Raw genomic sequence first — 21,718 nt, 5'->3', positions numbered from 1 at the left:
CCCACCCCAGTGACAACCCCAACCCACAGTGACAGCCCCACCTCAGTGACAGTCCCACCCCACAGTGACAGTCCCACCCCAGTGACAGTCCCACCCCACAGTGACAGCTCCACCCCAGTGACAGTCCCACCCCACAGTGACAGCCCCACTTCAGTGACAGTCCCACCCCACAGTGACAGCCCAGTGACAGTCCCACCCCAGTGACAGCTCCACCCCACAGTGACAGCCCCACCTGCTGAACACATAGCAATATTTCCAAACTTACCTCCATCTTTTGTTTTTAACTTTTAAACTATTTTTCCAGTTTAGGAAAAATAAAAACATTTCAGAAACGTATAATTTAGCAGGAAAGGGCTCCTATGATCCCAGCCCGCAGTTGGCTTTTAGTGGCAGTCCCTAACATTTCTGGCACCAGGGAGCAGTTTCATGGGAGACAATTTTTCCAGGGACGGGCAGAGTGGGGCGGGGCACAGGCGGTGATGGAGTGGTGGGAGGGCTGTAAGTACAGGTGAAGCTTCCCTGCTCCTGCTGTGCGGCCTGGGGGAGGGGCTGTTCCTAAGTTTCATGGAAGACAGTTTTTCCAGGGAGGAGAACTCTGTGGCCCAGTCCCTAACACGGAGTTGGGGACCACAGGCTTTTAGTTTTTAGATGGATCTCTTTCTAGTTTTAAAGAGAAGGAGACTTAGGGGCAGAGGTCGTGAAGGGACGGGTCTGGGGGAGGCGAGAGGCGAGGGAGCCCAGGCCAGGACACTCTGCCTCCGCAACGCTGTGTCACCTGGGAGATCACGTCTTTGGCTCTGCTCAGCTGTTGCCTCTCTGTAAAGTGTGGATCGTAATGCCCTCCTTGGCTCCCTTGAGGGTTGTTGTAGCAAAGACACGAAAAACCCACCAGGCTGTGTGAGTTGCTGTCAGGGGAGTGGTGGACTGTCGGGGGCAGAGGGCACCTTCGTGGAGGGCCAGGAGCAAAGGCCTGGAGCTGGAGGAGCTTGGGGGGCTTCGGGGGTGGGAGTGGTGGGGATTCTCTGGGTGAGGAGCTGTTACCTTTGCCCAGCTTTGAAACTCACACAAATAACTATACTTAAAAAATCATGTTCATTGTTGGAAATTGAGAAGCAATGAATAAATAAAAAAGAAGAAAATAAGTACCACACTCTGTCCCACCACTCAGGAGTAAGTACTGTTAATGTTTAAGTAGACGTCCTCAGTCTTTTGTGCCTGTTGTTGAGTGCTGGCCTTGGCCGGTCAACAGTAGCCAGGGAGGCTAGGAGGTAAACTGATGGAGAGACCCTACCCCGCCCTCTTGAGTGGATTTGCTGTGGTAGCAGTTGTGTGTCCAGCTCCTCCCCTGAGCCAGCCTCCTCGGGCAGAGCCGGGAAGGACCCAGGCATGGCCCCTGCCAAGGGCAGCATGAAATGCCAAGGAATGGCACGTCCCATTTTGTGATGCTGTCAAAGGGCTATGGGAGTTGAGAGGTGCGGGTGGGTGTGTAGTCAGGGAGGGCTTCCTGGAGGAGCTGGGCTTTGACCTCCAAGGGTGGGTAGAATGTGGGAGGGTAGGAGAAGAGGGCAGTCCAGGTGAGAGGAGTGTGGGTGGGAGCAGCTTCCCCTGCCGCCTTTTTTGGAAGGCTGAGACCTGCTGCTTGGTACCAGGCGCTGCCTCCTCTTGAGTCCTGAAAGCTGGTGAGAGCCGCGTGCCGCTGAGCCCCTTCTCCCCGGCCATTCGCAGGTGGCGTCAGAGCTGGGGTTCCTGTCTGTGGCAGCCCGCGGTTTCGGGGCAGGCAGGGCAGGGTCAGCCTGGGGCTGGGGGGTGGGGGGGACCGACAGGGCTGGGAGGAGATCAGGGCGGCTGAGGAGGCTGTCCAGGTGTTGCTCTGCACCCATTCACTGAGGCGATCCTCGCAGAATCCAACAGGGAGGTTCTTCCGGTCCCTGGGTTACAGTGTGGAAAACCGAGGCTTGGGGAGGATGAGCCATGTGCCCAGGGTCACACGACTAGTAAGTGGCGGGAGTGGGATCCTGCCAGCCTCCGGCCCAGAGCCAGTGCTTCCTAGTCAGACATCTGTCCCCAGCCACAGGTGAGGGCGGGAGAGTCACGGCGCCTGCGAGCCCCTGCCTTTCTTTCTGTTGAGTGGGAAGGAAAACGCTGACTTCCTAGGGCTCCGTCATTCCTTTCACAGGTATTTATTAAGTTCTTACCACACAGGCACCGCCCTCGACTCTGAGGACCCTGAGCTGACCAAGGGTGTCCCCAGGGTCACAGAGGACTCGAGACTCAGAGCTGTGCTGTCCAGTAGACATCCAAAGGGACTCACACGTGGTATTTTAAATAGCTGCCTTGCAAGTACAGGGAAATGGGCAAGATTAATTTTAATAACATGTTATTTAACCTAGTATATTATTAATAAAAGGTTATTATTTTGACGTGTAATCAACATAAATTGTTTTATATTTGTTTTTTTGAGACAGTGTCTTGCTCTGTTGTCCAGGCTGGAGTGCAGTGGTGTCATCATAGCTTACTGTAATCTTGACCTCCTGGGCTCATTTTTGATCCTCCCACTTCAGCCTCCCGAGTAGCTGGGACGACAGGTGCACGCCCCATGCCCAGCTAATTTTTTTTTTTTTTTTTTTAGAGAGAGAGTGGGTCTTGCTATGTTGCTCAGGCTGATCTCAAACTCCCAGGCTCACGCGATACTTCCACCTCAGCCTCTCAGAGTTCTGGGATTACAGGTGTGAGCTACCTCGCCTGGCCAGAATAATGCTTTTAAATACATAAAACGAAAGAGATGGGATTACAAAGGAAATATATTTCACCGAGAGAACTATCAACATACTTTAAAAAAATCAGTGAAATGATAATATGTATCCTTAGTTATTATTGCATTACTAAGATAATCCATTAGGCAAATTGAGGTTAAATTTTACTTTTTAAAATGCACATTGGTGACAAGGCTGTCGTTGCTCAGCTTCCATGGGAACACTAAGCAGGGCAGTGTCTTTGAGGGCGAGGCGTATGTCCAGCATGGTGGACACCCAGGTGGTTGTGATTTTTTGTTTTGATTGTTCCAAGTGTTGCAAATCCCACTTTGCAAATGGAGTCACAGCTTCTTCATGGCTAGTTTTATAAGGCAAGGATACGCTCTGTCTAGGATTGCTAGGATACTGGAAGCGTGTTGAGTTAAACTCGATTTTGAGAACCCATGGGAGTTGGTGGGAAGTGGTCCAAGAGCACCAGGTGCAGAGTTGCCTAAAGTTGGCCAGTTATGTCACCCCAGTGTCTGCGGACAGGGGACTGCGGGCTTGTGTGGTCCTCTGTGGGTCTGATAACTACTGTTGTTTAAAGGAGCGTTAAGTGCAAGCGACCTTTCCAGATTCCACTGCAGTGTGATGTGAAAATGTCTGTGAGTTCTGTGGGTACCACCTTGTGGCTCTGCTGATACTCCAGGGGCGGTGGCCTGCACTCACGGTCGAAGGAAACTTAGAAGTTAGGAAAATAAAGGCATAACTGCTTACAAACCATCCAGGCTCATGGGTCCCTCGTCTCACAGTCTTGTCTCATCCCAATCCATCACCCCTGGTGTCCTCCCAGCAGGGGTTGAGCACTAGGGACCCACCCACACCCCTGCCCTGCTGACCACTGTCTCTGCTAGTGGACAGCAGGGGTATGACCACTAGGACCTCCAGTCTTAGGAGCCAGGTCCCCCTGACGCTGGAGGGGCTTTCAGACCATCCCATCCCTCACTGTCATTTTGTGGCTGTGGACGTGGAGGCCCAGAGAGGGGGAGGAAGTTGCTCAGGGTCCCATAGCCTGTGGTCAGGAGGATGAAGGTGCTCTCTGGCTGGATCAAGAGAGATTTAGGGTGAGAGTTACAGAGTGAGAAGCCCCAGGGTTGCATCCTCCTCTAGACATTTTGGAGGCAGGCTCAGTTTTCAAAGGACACTGTCCCTCCTCCAACACCAGCTGCTTGCTCTGCCCTGTACCCTGCAGCTGTACGCATCTGCATTGTCTTCTGGCTGCCCCCACAGGGCACCAGCTGGGGCCTGTCATCGCCTGTGGAGCCCATGAGAGGCGAGGGTGGCCAGAGCCAGAGCCATGGGGCAGGCGGGGGAGGACAGGCGGAGGTGTCAGGCCCAGCCCAGCCCTTGGGGATGGACCCTGGGGCCTGGCCTTGGCCTGCAGCCGTGGCCAGCTGTGGCCTCCTGCAGGCCCTTCCCATGTCCTGTGCATCGTCTCTCCCTTGGGAGACCCGCTCTGTGCCCCTGTCCTAGAGGCTGTTCCCACACATGCCTCCTCGGCCCAGCCTGCTGGGAGGGGTCTGGGAAACTTTGGTGAGCGCTGTTTGGGGCTTGCCAGGGCTGGTGCAGTGGAGAGAAAGTTCTGGCTCTGCTGTGGGCTGGGTGGGGTGTCCACTATGGAGCCCCCCCCCTCTGAGCCGCCTGTTTTTTGTTTGGGAACATAGAGGCTCCTTCCCTCCACCTTTGACAAAAAAGGGAGAGAGAGAGAAACAATATGGTGTGCAGAGCCCTGGAGATGGGGCTCCTGTAAACACGAAGTGTGTGTGTTAACACAGCTGTCACGAGGCTCCTGGGAGTTTTCAAGGATGACAAGGCTGGGCAGGAGGGGGGGCCCTTTCCAGACGAAAGGACAGGCCGTGGTTTGGGAAGGTTTTGGGAGGGACAGGTGAGTCTGGAGGTCAGTTGTTCTCTTTGAGAGTCCCCATGCAGGAGGTGGCTCTGGGGATGGGGCTTGAGTGTGTGGTGTTGGGGAGGCCTGGGGAGCAGAGCCCTGATTCAGGGCCCCCATGACCCCACCATCCATATCTTGGGGTGCTGCTGCTGGTTATGGGAGGGCTGGGCGTGGGGGTAGCTGGGACCAGATAATCCCCTCTGATGTGGAGCAGCTCATGTCTAGCTTGTGGCAGCTGGGAAAGTTGTCGTGTTCTGAGGACTGCTTGTTGTCCCTGTGCTTCTGCAGAGTGGAGGGGGGGGACGGCAGGGCAGGTTGCTCTCCCACACCGTGGTCCTAGACCATCAGTGCTACGTGGGGCCAGCGGCCACTGAGCTCCCAGAAAGTTCTGTGAGCCTCTGTCTCCCACGCCTGTCGCCTTCCGCCTGTGTGGAATTCCCAGTCCCCACCCTCTACCAGCCTTAAAACGTGTCCTGGCCCCTTCCTCAGCCACTCTCTCATTTGCTTTAAATAGGGTTTAACTACTACCCAGTGTTCAGAGGAGAAAAATCAGAAAATACAGATAAGGAAAAAGGGGAAACTAAAAATCGCCTGTAATCTCATCACTTGGCGACAACCGCGGTGGCCTCCTGGCGTGCGTGCCCACGGGCTCTTCCCGTGCTCCACCGTAGCGCGTTAACGTGGGGTCGTAGCATGCACTTGCTTTGCAACCCAACTCCATCCATTTCCTATGGCCTGGGTGCCTTCCCACGTCAGTCAGTATGATATGCAATGGCTGTTTATCACTCCACCTTAGCGATGCCCCATAGTTTATTCAGCAAACCCCCTGCTGTGGGCTGGCGGTGGTTTCCGCCAGTGTCTTGTTGCAGACAACACCCAGTCAACACAGCGCCACGGCAGCCCCCTTTTTGCATCCATCCGTAGGTGTTCCCTCATGAGAGAGCTTCCGGGAGGGACTGCTGGCTCCCCGCTTCCGGCGGCGGAAGCCTGCCTGTCGAGGATGTTGAGATTGAGCACAAGGGCCCGGTATTTTCTCTGGAACCTTATCTGCTGAGAGCTCACCTAGTCTGGACTTCTCTGGCCTCATTTTATGTAATTCGTGGCTATGATGTCCTCCTGCATCCTGTTCCCACCCAGATCCTTCAGGTCCACGTCTGGCTTCCCTCTTTGCAGCTATCCGCCCTGGTTCTCCCCTCCGGATGGCGGTGCCATCTCCCACTTCTCCCAGCCTGGGCAGCCTGGCCTCTGTCTATACCTCCTGAACCAGTCACTTACAACCCAGGGCCCTGACCTGCTGTGGGTGGTACGCCCCTTCCTACCTGTCTTATTTTCACCAAAAGGTGTGTAAACTAAGGGGCCAGGGGCTGCGTCTTTGTGTCTCTCTGTCTGTAACTCCCCCAAAGCATCGGCAAAGGGCCAGGCACGTCTTAGGCGCCCAGCGAGCCTGTGATTTTTCTGAGCACCAGAATGTTGGTGGCAAGCCTGCCTCCGTCTCCAGCCGCAGAGCGAGCTGCCTCTCTCTGGATGATGGAGGGAAGGGGTGGGCCAGGTCCCTTCCTGCCACAGCTTTTCCCACCCCTTCCTTCGCACGCCCTCTCACCCGCAGGTCTTGGGTCCTGAGGCTGCCGGCGGACTATGGGTACAACAGCCAGCACAGCCCAGCAGACGGTCTCTGCGGGCGGCTCCTTTGAGGGCCTCCAGGGCGGCGGCACGATGGACAGCCGGCACTCGCTCAGCGTCCACTCCTTCCAGACCACAAGCTTGCACAACAGCAAGGCCAAGTCCATCATCCCCAACAAGGTGGCCCCCGTGGTGATCACGTGAGTGGCGGGGGGAGTGTGCCCATATCCCTGGATGACACGCCCCCGGGGACCTGCTTGGGGGTGCAGTGGCACACAGCATGTCATGCTTACAGACTGCTTTCAGTTTCATCGATGAAGATGCTGAAGCCCAGAGAGGTTAGCAGTTTGTCTGGAGTCACACAGCAGTGGGTGGGTGGCAGAGCTGGGTCTCTGAGCCCATGTTACTTACTGCGTCCACACTGCCCGGGAGCATGGAGGAGGAGGAGTGGCTGGAGGGACCCCCCTTTTGAAAATAATTTTTGCCTGACCATTTTCATAGAAAGTTTATACACTTAGATGTGTGAAATTTAGATTTTGTTTTTTCACAGCCAGTAATTATGGCTCAAAACTGAGGTTAATACCAGGCTGTGCAAGGGCCTTGGGCTGGAAAAGCTGGAAACTGCTAGTCGCCTGAGTTAGGTCCTTCAGGGACGTTCCCTGAGGAGGCCGAGGGAGGCCAAGGGTTTGTTCTGGCAACATGTTTGAGAGAGAGCTGGACACACCGCATGCGTCCAGAGGAACAGGGCCAGCAAGGGGCCCTGAAACCCCATCTGTCCCGTGGGGCTCAGATGGAGGAGCGGGTGCTGGGGAGCCCTGCTGGGGGGACAGGAAGACGAAAGGGACACTGGGTTCATCCCCTGGTGAGTCAGGAGGCCTCGTACCTTCCATTGCACCTGCCCACTGCACTCCCCTGCCTCTGGGCCTTCCAGGCTGCGGGAAGCACAACCTGATGAGCTAAGAATGAAATATGTTCCACATATAGGAGTTTGGCAAAGACCTAGCAGATGGGGCCTTTTGTATAAGGAAACCTGAGGGGTGGAAATGATAAATCCTGGCTGCTAGCTTTGGGACCTATGGGAAAATTGCAATCATAATAAATTACTATGCTGTGATGGGGGAGGGGAGGAGAGGAGATGCTACATAAAAGAGACTCGGTATGTAGTCTCTGTACTGACAGATGACAAAAGTAGGTTTGGGCCTTGAGGCATCGGAGACACATGCCCCAGGCCTGGCTCTGCCTCTCCTTTGCTCTGTGACCTTGGGCAAGTCCTTTGCCCTCTCTGGACCTCAGTTTCCTTATCGACATAAGCAGAGATGACATTCAAAATATTTAACCAAGTGTTGTGGCTGAGAACAGTTGCTGGCCAGCTGTGTGTAAGGCCTGGAGACAGCTGTGAATGCAGCACTCCTTGGGTTGTAGAGTGTTTGAAGGGAACTTTAGAGATCACCCAATCAAGGGATCAGCAAACTACATCCTGCAGGCCAAATCTGGCCTGTCACCTGTTTTTGTAAATAAAGTTTTATTGGAACATTGCCACTTCTATTCACTTACACGTTGTCTGTGGGTGCTTAGTGCTTCAACGGCAGAACTGAGTAGTTGCAACAGAGGCTGTATAACCCACAAAGCTTCAAATATTTACTCTCTGTCCTTTGCACAAACGGATCGCTGACCCCTGCTCTAATGCATTTTAGCTCAAATGTGAAAACTGGGTTTTAGGGAGGTAGAGGGATTTGCCCACCACGGGTCATGTGGTGACACGGAGGCACAGCTGCAGTGGGAACCCAGGTCTCTCGACTCCTCAGCCAGTGCTTCTCCACCCCACTCTACCCCACCCTCCCTGCCTTTCCTAAATGCAGTTCTTTCCTAAAGTGGACCGAACACCAGGTCATGGACTCCGAAGGCCTGTCTTACTCATTGTTATAACCAGCTTTTGTGCTTGAGTGCACAGTGAATCTGGCTGGAGTGTTTGGACCTTTACCTGGTCTAGCATGTATAGAAATCTTGGTTTTTACCTGTTTGTTTTGTTTGAAATAGGTCTGTGTGGAGGTAGAACTACTGCTAGTAATAATAATTATATTAATAAATGCTTACTGTGCCCCAGGCACTGGGAGAAGCACTTAACATTCATTCATGGCTGGACAGTGCTAATTCTCAGACTAGTCCTGGGAGGTGGGAATTCCTGGAAACCGAGCTGGTTGTCCAAAGCCATGGAGTTACCAAGCAGTGGAGCTGGGATTCGTGCTCCAGAGCCTGTGCCCTGAGCCACCGCGCTGTGCTGTGGGTTTGGCAGCGTGGGTTGTTCTCAGACACGATCTGATGGAGGGGCCATCTGATGACGGTGTCTTAGGGTGCAGGTTAGGCCACTGTAGCAGAGTGACAATGCCTCATTTAGGATGGAAGCTCATCTGTCACTTGAGAATCCAGTTTATCCAGGCTGGCATGGCTGCTCCATGGTCGTCTAGGCTCCTTCTCTCTCATGGCTCCATCATCAACATGTGGCTCCCATCTTACGGTCCAAGATGTTCTGCTTCTGCCATCACTTCTGGATTTTAGCCAGGGAGAAGGAGAGAAGCAAAGTAGAAGGCACCTTCTGTAGGAATGGCCAAGAATTTGCACATGTGACTTTTTCTCACATCTCATTGGCTGGAACTTAATCACATGACCGCACCTAATTGCAAGGGAGGCTGGGAAATGTAGTCTTCATCTGGGTGTCCCAGTCCTGGTGCTCTCTTGCTGAGCAAGAAGGGGAGAGTGGATACTGGGAGACAATGGACAGTCTCTGCCACAAATTGTAGCCACTGGGTGGGAGTGGGGTGGCCCTGCTGTGGGCTCTGGGGAGGGTAGAGCGGACCTTGACTTGGAGGTTGCTTGACGTGGTTTCTATTCTGCCCCTGGCAGGTACAACTGCAAGGAGGAGTTCCAGATCCATGACGAGCTGCTCAAGGCCCATTACACCCTGGGCCGGCTCTCGGATGTCACCCCTGAGCACTACCTGGTGCAGGTGAGGTTAGGCCCCACCCTTCCAGCCTCCCCCTGCTGCCTCCTGCTTTCTTCCCACGAGTTCGCTCCCTCTCCTCCCTCCTACTCTCCTCTTCTTCCCTACCTCCCCCCGCCTTCTCTGCCCATCTTCAGAACTGGCAGGGCCCTAGGGAGGGGCCAGCACAGTTGTCCTCTGGTTGATTCCTGGTGCCCCAGCTCTGACTTCCTCCCCCCTTACCCTCAGTGTGCTCCCTCTGGGGGCGAGAAATGTGTGCCTTCCTCTGGGGAGCTGCAGGCCCTACCCTAGAGCTGGCTTTGCCCCTGGAGTGTGTCTCACTGCTTATTCCTCAAGGCCTGGCTCAGATGCCACCTCCTACAGGAAGCCTTCTCTGATTCTCCCTAAGGAGGAGGTGTTGTTCCTTTCCCTGTACTTTATGACACCCTTCCCTAGATCACAAATGATCCTGTATTTTGTCTGTTCTTTCTGTGATGAGCCACAGGCAACTTGAGGTCAGGATCATGTTCCTCCCACCCCCATTTCCCCACTCCCTGTCACCTGGAGCCCAGGACAGAGCCCTGCCTGTAGAAGATGCCTTTGAGCTGTCTGGGTGACCCTCCTGTGGCTCTGCCTTGCCAGGGCCGCTACTTCCTGGTGCGGGACATTACTGAGAAGATGGACGTGCTGGGCACCACGGGGAGCTGTGGGGCCCCCAATTTCCGGCAAGCGCGGGGCGGGCTCGCTGTGTTTGGCATGGGACAACCCAGCCTCCTGGGGTTCAGGCGGGTCCTCCAGAAACTCCAGAAGGATGGATATAAGGTAAACATGCCACTTCCAGGCAGGGGCTGGCCCCCCAAATCTGGGGAAAGGGGCTCCTGGGAGGGGCAACAACTTAGAGACTCTGGAGAGGCCTGGCTGCATGCTGGGGAGCGTGGGTGGTAGCCTAGGCCAGGCCCTGCCAGGATGGTCCTTGTGGTTGGGAAGTTCTGGTGAGTGTTTATTGCATTGTCCTTGGTGGACATGGGAGCCTGAGGTCAGAGCCCCTTATACACCCCATTCTGAGAGCCTTGGAGAGAGTGAGGGAGGTGACAGGGTGACAAGAGGGGCCAGCTCTTAATTCCAGAGCTTGCCAAGTGATGATCACAGCTAACACTTACTTCCTCATGTTAACCCTGTAAGAGAGGGGCAGTTGATCTCCCATTTTACAGAGAAGGAAAGTGAGGTCCAGAGAAGCTAAGTGACTTGTTCAAGGTCACCCAGCTCATGAGTGATGCTCCAAGACCCTAACCTGGAAGCTGGACTCCATGTGTCTGCTTTTGGTGACTCTTCTTATCTGCTGCCCGATGTCTGTCGAGGCAGGATTTTGCACGTCTCCAGGACAGAGGCTGAAGCTCTGCTTTGATTGCAGGCTCTTCAGGGGGCAGCCGGCATCTGAACTGCCCTGGGGTGAAGGTGGGGAGGCCTCGAGTGAACCAGAGTGAGGTGGGGGTGCTGGCTGTGTGCAGGTCCATCCTCTCAGCTTGATGATAAGTTCCCGGAGGGTGAAGCCTGCCCACGTCTCCCTCTGCCTGTATGGTGCTCAGTAAATGAGTGATTGCAAGGTGGTGGTCATGGCGTTTGTTTCTTTAGCTGGTGTCTGTCAAACGCCTGATTTGTCCAGGGCTCCATGCTAGGAATTGTGGGCACATGAAAATGACCAGGGCATGAGTCTCCTGTGAGGAGCCTGTGTCCGTCAAGGGAGGAAAGTTGCCTTCATCGATAGTGTTACTGCAAAGCGGGAATTACCACCAGGAGATTCAGACGGAGGACTCTGGCCCTGAGAGGAGGGAGGGTTCACTGACTGGGAGGGTTAAGAGGAGGTGGCATTTGGGCTGAGCTTTGCCTCTGGGGCAGGATTCAGGTTGCAGGGATAGGGTGGGGTGCTGGGCCCTCCAGGGGCCTGGGGTGGGGCAGCGTGGTGGGGTCTGCAGGGTAGTGGTGACGGCTTTCTCCCACCTCGGGCTCCTGGCAGGAGTGCGTCATCTTCTGTGTGCGGGAGGAGCCCGTGCTGTTCCTGCGTGCTGACGAGGACTTTGTGTCCTACACACCCCGAGACAAGCAGAACCTTCACGAGAACCTCCAGGGCCTCGGACTCGGGGTGCGGGCAGAGAGTTTGGAGCTGGCCATCCGGAAAGAGGTGAGGCCAGCCTCTGCCCTGGCGGGCCCTGGGCAGCTGAGCTGCGACCTCAGCCAATAGCCCAGCCTGCAGACACCCTGTGGGGCCTGCCTGTGTGCTGTCACCAGCCACGCTCCCCAGCCTCCACGCCCTGCTCAGGAGAGTGGCCGGCTGCAAGGCCGGCTCAGGCAGCAGAGGCAGGACATCTATTCCCAGCTCGCGTTGCCTCTGCCCCTTTCCGCCTGCTTTTCTCCTCAATGCTCAGCATCCTTACTTAGAAAGGGGTCTGGTGGAGTGAAAAGAGCCCTATACCAGGAGGCCCAAGATGGCAGTTCGCCCTCCCTGAGCTGGGAGGCCATGGGCAAGTCTCCTGTCTTGTTTGGCTTCTGTGTTGGTCTATTCTAGAATTCCTTTGTCCACCTCGTCTTCCCCAGCACAGGCTTGTCGAGGTCGCTGAGACGCCTGACATACCACTGAAGTGTGTACATAGAGTGCGGGGGTCTGGGTGCTGCAGAGGCTCCCGTGGGCAGGAACCATGGCTATGCCAGAGATTGGCCATCTCCTGCCTCCCCTCAGGCCTCCTGTGCTCTCTGCTCCAGCTCCCGGCTGACCGGCAGTCTGGGGACTTAGCGAATTCCTGCCACCCATTGGGCAGAGTCCTCCTGCCTGGCCCAGTGTGGGCCACAGTCGGCCCATGCCTGGGTGGCTGCCTCGGGCCCTTGGCCACCCAATCCCTTCAGACTGCCACCCAGGGTGGGCATAGAGGGTGCCTCTGGCCATGTCATTCCCTCTTGGAGGGAAAGAAGGCTGTCTGTGGCCTCTGTGTGGCCTGGTCACTCCAGAGCTCAGCGAGGACGCTCAGGGAGGGACCCGAAATTCAGGTCGTGGCCCTCTGACCCCACACCTCCTTCTAGATCCACGACTTCGCCCAGCTGAGTGAGAACACGTACCACGTGTACCACAACACCGAGGGCCTGTGCGGGGAGCCCCGTGCCGTGGCCATCCGGGGCGAGGACGACGTGCATGTGACCAAGGAGGTGTTCAAGCGGCCCCTCTTCCTGCAGCCCACCTACAGGTACCACTGGCCCTGGCCCGCGTGCCCGCTGCCCGTGCTCTCGGGCCTGCTCGCTGCCCTGGCTGCAGTGTCACTGTCTGCAGGTTGGGCCTCGTTCCCCTCACCCCTCTGTCACACGGTGGGGGCATTTCCAGCCTGTGCTGGGCAGTGGGGGCTGCGGGGACACCCCACACGGCGCCTGCCTGATGGGCTGCTCCCCTCCCCTGGCAGGTACCACCGCCTGCCCCTGCCGGAGCAGGGGGCTCCCCTGGAAGCCCAGTTTGATGCCTTTATTAGTATCCTCCGGGTAAGTGGGGGCACAGGTGGGTGTGGGGTCAGGCTCCTCAAGAGTCGTCTCCATGGAGGGCCCAGGGTGGACTTGGCCTCTGGCTTTCCTCAGGGGTCGGGGGCCTCCTGTGCTGTGTGTGGGGTCGAGTGTCGGGGCGTGTGTTAGCATCTAAGTCTCTGAGTACGTGTCTGTGTTTGTATCTCTGTGTCTCTGCGGGGTGTGTACATGTCTGTGTCTCTGTGTGTGTATCTCTGTGTCTCCGTGGGCCGTGTGTGTACACGTCTGTGTCTCTGCGTGCGCACGTGCAGGCGTGCGCCTGTGCCTTCTCTGGTGACAGTCCAGCGCTGACTGGGAGGACTGCACTCTGGCCGCGGCTCAGCTGCTAACCTGCTGTGTGGTCTTGGACAAATCACCTCGCCTCTCCAGACCTCAAGTTCCTCGCTCCTTTAGTGGAGCCAGAGGTTCTTACCTTATAGACTCTTCAGCTGATGTCTCCCAGGTCCTGGTGGGGTTTCTGTCCCAGCCCCTTCAGGACATCACCTTATTTCACCTGCATCTCACAGGGTGTTGAATGCAGGGCTAGTGCTCGCTCTGAGCAACTCTCACGTCACCTGCTCACTCCTCCCAGGCCTGGGGAGGGGTGGGGGGCGGATGGGCCGTGGGTTTGGCAGAAGAGGCTGAGCCCGCCCTGCCGCTGACTGTGGGGCCGGGATGGGCTGATGGCACGAACCCCCTTCCCTGCCCGGGTCCTCAGCCAAGGGGTTTCTGGGTCCCACTGTTGCCCGATATTCACGGTCTTTCCCCAGGAGACCCCCAGCCTGCTGCCGCTCCGAGATGCCCGTGGGCCTCCCCCTGCCCTCCTCTTCAGCGGCCAGGCGGGCAAGTGCAGGACCAACCTGGGCATGGTCCTGGCCACCCTCATCCTGCTTCACCGCAGCGGGACCACCTCACAGCCAGAGTGAGTGGCCTGGGACCCAGTGTCCCAAGGGGCTGTGGGGCCGAGGCGAGATGGGGACAGGCTGCCCTGGGAATGATGGGGACACGTCCAGGAGCTCGGAGCCAGAGCCGGAAATTGGGCATCTGGGGTTCCTTTCCTGATTTGCCACAGACTTGCTGGGTGGCCTGGAGAGAGTCACTTGACCTTTCGTGGCCTCAGTTTCCTAGTTAGGGAAATGTCCCTTGTTTCTCCCAACATGGTTCAGAAGGAGCCTGGTGCCTCCTGTTGGCCATACGCAGAGAGAGTGGGCAGCATGGCCATCCCAGAGGCCGTCGGGAGCCCTGCTTACCTACTGACCCCTGCCTTGTCAGGGCCGCCCCCTCACAGACCAAGCCGCTGCCCATGCAGCAGTTCCAGGTGATCGAGAGCTTTCTCCGCACGGTGCCCCAGGGAAGGAAGATGGTGGAGGAGGTGAGCGATAGGGTGGGCAAGGAGCTAGGGCAGGGGCAGTGGAGGGGACGGCCACTCCTCTCACCGGGGGGTGTCTTCCCCTTCTCCTTGCCAATCCTCCCTTCCTTCTCTCCCTTTTCTCCTTTCTCTCCCACTGTCTTCCCTTGTCCCTGCTCCCACACTCCGTCCTCCTCTCCCCTGCCCTGCTTCCTTCCACCAGGTGGACAGAGCCGTCACCGCCTGTGCAGAGCTACACGACCTGAAAGAAGTGGTCTTGGAAAACCAGAGGAAGCTAGAAGGCATCCGGCCGGGGAGCCCAGCCCAGGTGAGGTGTGGGAGGAGGCGCGAGAGTCTCTGCTCTTGCAGGATCCCCGTGGCCTGATTTCGTTAGGTCTGTCGACTGGTTTCTATCAGAGTGACTTTCCCCGGCTTCTGCTTCTCCCACGAGAAGACAAGGGGAGCTCGGCTGCAGGAAGGACAGGGAAGAGGGGAAGTTTACTTTCTCTGACCAGGTCCCTCAGCTGCGGAATAAACAGGATGGAGGAAGGGGCTGCTGGCCAGGGCCTCTGGGCTCAGACACTTCCCAGAGCACTCATGGCTCCCCCACAAATCAGCTCCTGTGTTCCTTTGGGAATCCTAGGGTTTGGTCCAGCTGCTGCTCTGGAAGAATGCTGGGCTCTGGGCTCTTGGCAGACCCTGTCCCCATGCCCTGGCGCAAAGGTGGGCTTGACGGTGTTTGTACACAGTGCATGGAAAGAGTCTAAAGACTGAAGAGCCTTTTTCTTCTTTAAGATATATATGTATTTTTTTGAGACAGAGTCTCATTGTGTTGCCCAGGCTAGAGTGCTGTGGTGTCATCCTCGGTCACTGCAACCTCAAACTCCTGGGCTCAAACAATCCGCCCGCCTCAGCCTCCCAGAGAGCTAGGATTACAGGCGTGAGCCACCGCGCCTGGCCCCTTCTTTAAGATATTTTTAAAAATATATACCTTTTGGGCCTGGCGTGGTGGCTCACGCCTGTAATCCTACCACTCTGGGAGGCCAAGGCAGGAGGATTGCTTGAGCTCCGGAGTTTGAGACCAGCTTCAGCAAGAGCAAGACTCCGTCTCTACAAATAATAGAAAAATTAGCCGGGCGTAGTGGTGCATATGCCTACAGTTCCAGCTACTTGGGAGGCTGAGGCAGGAGAATCACTTGAGCCCAGGAGTTTGAGGTTATAGTGAGCTAGGCTGATGCCACTGCACTCTAGCAACAGAGGCAGGGCAACAGAGCAAGACTGTCTCCAAAAAACAAAAACAAAAACCGGTTCCAATAAAAAGAATTTGAAGAGCTTAAAAAATGTTTTTTTTGAAAAATCTTTTACAAGCAATATTCTATGATAGAAAATTGAGAAATTAAAGAAAGGAAAAAATCGCTCATAATCCCAGCATAGCTGTTGTGAGCATTTTGGGCTGGTTTCTTTCATTTTTTATGTTTATGATTTCCCTGTGTAGTTTGCCCTAAAAAGTGGTTTGCACCCTGCTTGTTCAGTTTCACTTCGTAACATGAGTCTTTCCCGTGCCAATACCTGGTTTTTGTCATTAGATTTCTAGTGGCAGCATACCTTACGCCCGTGGCATGGTTCAGCCACCACTGGCCTGACAGGAGTGCGGGCTGTGACCCAGCTTCCTGGGTTGCGTTCCTGGTTTTGCCACTTGCAGGTGTGTGGACTTGGCAACCTGCTCAACTACCCTGTGCCTTCATTTCCCCATTTGTAAAATGGGGCCAGTAATACTAACTACCTCACAGGGTTGCTGGGGGTGGGGGCGGTTAGGTGAGATAAGATAAAACACCTAGAAGGGGGCCTGACACAGAGCAGGTGTCCCTGGAATGTCACCTGTTGTGATTTGCTAAACAACCCCCTGTTTTTGGACAATTGAGTTGCTTTTAGTTCCTCAGCAGGGTAAATACTTTTGCATTGAGCACCTTCATGAAAATGAAGGCTTTTGTGCATCCAAGATTCTTTCCCCTTAGTCTAGGTTAGGGGTCAGCAAACTGTAGCTCCTGGGCCACATCCAGCCCGTCACCTGTTTTTGTAAATAAGATTTATTGGAACACAGTCTTCCTGTCTATTTATGCACCATCTGCGACGGCTCTTACGCTGCAGTGGCGGAGCTGAGTGATTGCGGCAGAGACTGTGTAGCCCGCAAACGTAGAACGTTTACTAACGGGCCCTTTATAGAAAAAGTTCGCTGACCCCTAGTCAGGATTCCTGAGGATGGGATTAAATGTGATAAAAGGGTTTGACCCTTCTTTGGGACCCATATGAATCTCACTTGCCCTCCAAAGAGTACTGACCCCGCAGGAGCACCCTGAGATCTGAGGGTTCTCCCTGACAGCACAGCCCACTGTGCCGAGGGCGCTGGGCTGGGGTTAGGAAACTTGAGGGACCCAGCTCTGTTTGCTCTCAGCTGTGTGACTTTGAGGAAGTCACTTCTTTCTCTGAACCTCTGTTTCCCCTCTGTAGACCCTCGGAGCACTATTACGAGAGCCTTTTCGTTTTCTTGTGGGAGGTTCCAGTTCTTAAGGGCAGGCCCCTGGCTCAGGGAATGGGTGTTCGTACACTTGCTTCCTCAACGTAGTCCTGACACGGTAGGAGTCATTGGAGCAAGGCGAGGGAGCCCTGCCTGTCCCCGGGCCGGGAGCCCGCGTAGGAAGGCAGTCCCTGCACCGAGCACCGAAGGGCCTGGTGGGGTCACCTGCAGGTCTCCCTGCACCACAGATTAACTGCAGCAAATGCAATAGGGTTAGACGCTTGGAAGAACTTTCCAGCCTGGCGGAACTGTGTCACGATGGAGAGGGGAAGACTGGCTTCTGAGGAGTTCTGAGGCCTGACGCCTGCCCTTCTGGGCATGGGGACAGGGCAGCCTGGGGAGTCCCATCTTTAACACCCTGTCCTCTCTCCCCACCCCTCCTCTCAGGGAAGTGGCAGCCAGCACAGTGTCCGGCAGAGGGCGCTGCTGAGCCTGGAGCGATACTTCTACCTGATCCTGTTTAACTACTATCTCCATGAGCAGGTGGGGTGGGGAGGAGCAGACCTCTGCCCCCTCCTCCCAGGCTCCTCCTGGGGCTGTTCGACCCCTCCCCGCCACGGTGACTGGGCTTGCTGTGGAGTGGGACCCCCGAGAGCCGGGAGGAGAGTTGGGGAGAGGCAAGAAGAGACCTAGATAGAGGACGGTCCCTGAGCAGGCCAGGCGCAGGGAGGCCCCACCTCCCTCCCTGGGCCCAGCCTCTTCACCCGTAGCCAGAGCGTCTGCCGTCCTGGTCTTCTCTCCTCCAGCCCCTTGTTCCTGTCCTGGCCATGCTGGGTGTCTCTTGGGGTTCCCCCGACCATGGGGTGGGCAGGGAGCATTCAGGTGGCCCTGTGCCCCTGAACCCCTGTCTCTCTCTGCCTCGGGCTGCAGTACCCGCTGGCCTTTGCCCTCAGTTTCAGCCGCTGGCTGTGTGTCCACCCTGAGCTGTATCGCCTGCCTGTGACGCTGAGCTCAGCAGGCCCCGTGGCGCCCGGGGACCTAATCGCCAAGGGCTCCCTGGTGAGTGTGGCTGTCTGGGAAGTGGGGATGGGGGGAGGCCCTGGGCCCCCTGGACACTTGGTTCCCGGGGCTGGGCTGAGCACTGCCCTCGCAGGAGGCTCTTGTGAGCAGCATGGGGTCGTTCTCAGTTCCCAAGAAGCATTGGTAGCTCTGGCCTAGCACCTGTTCTAGCACCTTCTTCTCAGTGTCAAACCCAAGGTCTTTGGGCAGGGTGCCAGGAGATGTGGATTCTGGCATCTTTGTCCCAGCTTCTTGTCTTTGAGCCTCAGTTTCCTCATCCGAGAGCGGGCACCGTCACTCTGATCTCTGCCAGTGTGGTGCTGAAGCTCCAGGTGTGCAGACGTGCTTGGCAAACTGCAAAGTGCTGGTTCCGTGCCCCCTCTGCCCTCCGTGGGCTGGGTCCTGACCACTCTGTGGCAGCAGTTGGCTGCTATGGGACCCAGGCTCGGTGCTCTCCCCACAGGGGGCGGATGATCTCACCTCCCTGGACGTGCTCAGCACCGTCAGAGAGATGGACGTGGCCAACTTCCGGCGGGTGCCCCGCATGCCCATCTACGGCATGGCCCAGCCCAGCGCCAAGGTGACCACTCCTCAGGGTCTGGGTGCGCTTGTGGGTTCTGGAGGAGAGGGCTGAGCCCTGTCACTGATGGCCCTCCCGTCCCCCCAGGCCCTGGGGAGCATCCTGGCCCACCTGACCGACGCCAAGAGGAAGCTGCGGCGGGTCGTCTGGGTCAACCTGAGGGAGGAGGCCGTGTTGGAGTGTGACGGGCGCACCCACAGCCTGTGGCGGCCTGGGCCCCCTGTGGTCCCCGACCAGCTGGAGGTGAGGCCTCTGGCCTCTCCACACCCCTGCCTTGGAGGCCTTCTGGGGAGTTGGCCTGGGAGGGTCTTCAGAATGTCCCACGCTCCTGCTATACATGGGGAGAAACTGAGGCCCCGAGAGGAGCAGTCTCAGGGAGCGGCTGATTCGGGTCTCCCGCTCTGGCGCTCTGGTCTCCTCCTTGGCCCTGGGGGTAGTTGTGACCTCTGAGGCTCTCGGGGGTCGGGGACGGGCCTGGAAGCCGGGACGAGTCCTGGCCGTAGCAGGACTGGCCTTTCAGGGCTGGCCTGGAGGCTGCCTCAGTGGCCTGTGCCCTCTGGCCTGCCCTTCCCCAGGCCCTGGAGACCCAGCTAAAGGCCCACCTGAGTGTGCCTCCCCCGTGCACGGAGGGCCCGCCGACCCACAGGTTCCAGACGTGCCTCACCACGCAGGAGGTCTTCAGCCAGCACCACGGGGCCTGCCCCGGCCTCACCTACCACCGCATCCCCGTGCCAGACTTCTGCGCCCCCCGCGAGCAGGTGAGGGGGCCGGGCAGGGCAAGGCCTCTGGGGAAGGACGGGGGCCTCCCCTCTGGCCTGGGTCCAGGGAGGGGAAACCACCCCAGCTCCTGTGGGGCCTGCGGCTCGTCTGGCGAGGTTTTCAGATTTGTCCCGAGGGGTTTATTCACATCCCTTCCAAGCTTTGCGTGTGTGCGTATGCATGTGTGCGCATGCGTGTGTGTGCGCATGCACTTATTACATGTCGTAGGGGGTGTGCACGCTTATTAATGGTTGTGTGTTGGGGTGAGCACGTCTGTGGTGTTTGTGGTGTGTGTGTCTTGGGAGTGTGTGTGGAGTGTGCAGTGCTGTTGTGGGGTGTGTGTGTGGCGCATGTCTTTTCATGGAGTTTGTCCTCACTGGGGATGCATGTGGAGAGTGCGTCTTTAGGGGAGGGGTGTGTGTGTGGTGTGGGGTTTGCGGAGGAGGATGGGCTGGAACGCTTGTGTGTGGCTCTGAGGGTGTTTGCACGTGGCGTCCGTAGGTTTGTGATGCATGTGTCGTTGTGGGTGTCTGTATAGTTTGTGTGTCTTAGGGTACGCGGATACACCTGTGGGTCCTGTGTGCTTGGCATGTCGTAGGTGGTCGGTGGTCGCTGTGTGCCCGTGTGATAGTAGTGAGTGGGGCTTGTATTTCCTCGCTCTACTCTGTGGGTTTTGCTGCCTGCAGCGTGTGACCCCTGGTGGCGTGTGCTGCAGGGACCGTCTGCTGCCCTTATGCTGGGGCCTGGGCTGGGTCTGGTTAGGTGGGCGGCAAGGCCAGGGCTCCATGTGCAGCCTGGGGCATGGCACACAGGTGGGCCACGCACATGCGTGTGTCCTGCCTGGCGGAGGGTGGGCCACTCGAGTGCCAGGCGCATGCTGTGTCTGCTCACACATCAGTTTGGGGTGAGAGAGGTCACGACCTTACACAGGGTGCGGCCATTTACGCGCATGTGGTGTCATGTGTGCTGCAGTGAGTTGCGTGTGTGCACGCGGGCTCGTGAGCCTGGCACAACCGCCGGGGCTGCCGTTTGGATGGGGCCCACGCCAGGAGTTTGCCTATTGAAGGCACCCACTGACTCGGACCTTGGTCCCCCGACCCAGGACTTTGACCGGCTGCTGGAGGCCCTGCGGGCCGCCCTCACCAAGGACCCGGGCACCGGCTTCGTGTTCAGCTGCCTCAGCGGCCAGGGCCGGACCACGACTGCCATGGTGGTGGCTGTGCTGGCCTTCTGGCACATGCGAGTACGTGTGGCCTGTCCTGTGAGGGCGGGGTGGGCACTCAAGCCATGGGGACGTGGCAGGAAGGTGTGGGGGTCAGAGACAGCCTGGTGTGGTCCCTGAACCCCTCCTGCCAGTCCTGTGTGGCCCCCTGGCAAGGAGCTCCTGGTGTGGGGGCGGGTGCAGCCTGGGGAGAGTGCTCCCATCCCAGCAGCTGTCCTCCCCCAGGGCTTCCCTGAGGTGGGCGAGGAGGAGCTCGTGAGCGTGCCTGATGCCAAGTTCACTAAAGGCGAGTTTCAGGTGAGCACGGCTTGGGGGTTCCCTGGGGGTAGCTGAGGGAGGGGAGGAAGAGGAGTCCTGCTGGGGTCCTCAGCCTCTTCCTAGTTCTGTCACCCCTTTCTTCTACCTCATCATGTCAGTGCTCACCTGTTCCCATTTCACAGATGAGCCAGCGGAGGCACAGGGCAGCTTGGCTCTGGGGCCCTGGCACGTGGCCACTGGAGATGGGGCTGGACCCTCCTCCCGCCTGGCCCTGCTGCAGGGCTGCCGTGTACCCTGGGGAGGTCACTGGCCACCATCTGGGTAATGTTGATGACAGCCTCCCAGACACGTGGGACCCAGCTGTGGTGGGTGACCTAGGTGCGGGGCCCCAGCGTGCTCTGCCCTGCCCGTTCCCCGTCTCAGATCAGGGCACTGGATGGGCAGCCACTGACCTTCCAGACTCAGTCACTCATGTGTCGTGCTTGCCATGTGCCACGGGTCATCTCCTCAGACATCCCCTGAGTAGGTGGCAGCGTCCCCTCAGAGTTGGCATGTGGCCGTCTGGCGTTCGGTGGCATGGCTAGCTCCTGCCTCCCCCTCCCTGGCCACCTTCACCACGTGCCCTTGCCCTGCTCCCGCCGCCAGCCATCCTGCCACCCTGGCCAGCATGCAGTTCCTCAGACGTGTGGAGCTCTTGCAGCCCCTGGGCCTTTGCACATGCTGTTCCTTTTCTTAGGACCTCTTCTCTTTCCTCCTTCTGGCAGATTCTCTGATTCTTTTCTTTTTTTATTGTGGTAAAATATATATAACAAAAGTTGCCATTTTAACCATTCGAAGTGTACATTTTGGTGGCATTAAGTATAATACATTTACCATCCCACCACCATCTAACTTCTATCGTCTTGCAAAACAGGAACTCTGTCCCCATTAAATACTAACTCTCCACCCTGCTTTGCTGGCCCCTGGTGACCACCATTCTCCTTTCTGTCTCTGGATGGGGCACTCTAGGAACCTCACAGAAGTGGAACCACACAGTATTTGTCTTCTTGTGACTGGTTCCTTTCCTTGAGCATAACGTCCTCAAAGTTGATCCATGTTGTAGCATGTGTCAGAATTTCCTTCCTTTTTAAGGCTGAGTGATATTCCATATTTTGTTTGTC

At 57.0% G+C, this 21,718-nt stretch overlaps 1 protein-coding gene across 1 annotated transcript in view; it reads left to right on the top strand.

Moving 5' to 3' along the window:
* Nucleotides 1-21,718, top strand: part of PALD1 (phosphatase domain containing, paladin 1) — a 71,372-nt gene that overhangs the window by 26,654 nt on the left and 23,000 nt on the right. The window contains exons 2-17 of the mRNA XM_012658697.1: nt 6,290-6,503; nt 9,205-9,307; nt 9,923-10,102; nt 11,295-11,459; nt 12,353-12,513; nt 12,724-12,799; nt 13,588-13,739; nt 14,090-14,189; nt 14,389-14,493; nt 17,128-17,223; nt 17,611-17,739; nt 18,203-18,319; nt 18,407-18,562; nt 18,895-19,077; nt 20,181-20,321; nt 20,526-20,597. Coding sequence (XP_012514151.1) covers nt 6,319-6,503; nt 9,205-9,307; nt 9,923-10,102; nt 11,295-11,459; nt 12,353-12,513; nt 12,724-12,799; nt 13,588-13,739; nt 14,090-14,189; nt 14,389-14,493; nt 17,128-17,223; nt 17,611-17,739; nt 18,203-18,319; nt 18,407-18,562; nt 18,895-19,077; nt 20,181-20,321; nt 20,526-20,597 — 2,121 coding nt within the window. The 5' untranslated portion in view covers nt 6,290-6,318. The remainder of the gene's footprint in view (nt 1-6,289; nt 6,504-9,204; nt 9,308-9,922; nt 10,103-11,294; nt 11,460-12,352; nt 12,514-12,723; nt 12,800-13,587; nt 13,740-14,089; nt 14,190-14,388; nt 14,494-17,127; nt 17,224-17,610; nt 17,740-18,202; nt 18,320-18,406; nt 18,563-18,894; nt 19,078-20,180; nt 20,322-20,525; nt 20,598-21,718) is intronic.

This window comes from Propithecus coquereli, unplaced genomic scaffold, assembly GCF_000956105.1.
Source record: "Propithecus coquereli isolate 6110/MARCELLA unplaced genomic scaffold, Pcoq_1.0 Scaffold117, whole genome shotgun sequence".
Classification (NCBI taxonomy): Eukaryota; Metazoa; Chordata; class Mammalia; order Primates; family Indriidae; genus Propithecus; species Propithecus coquereli.
Note: the sequence above shows the minus strand (reverse complement) of the source record. Positions and strands in the feature narration are given on the sequence as shown.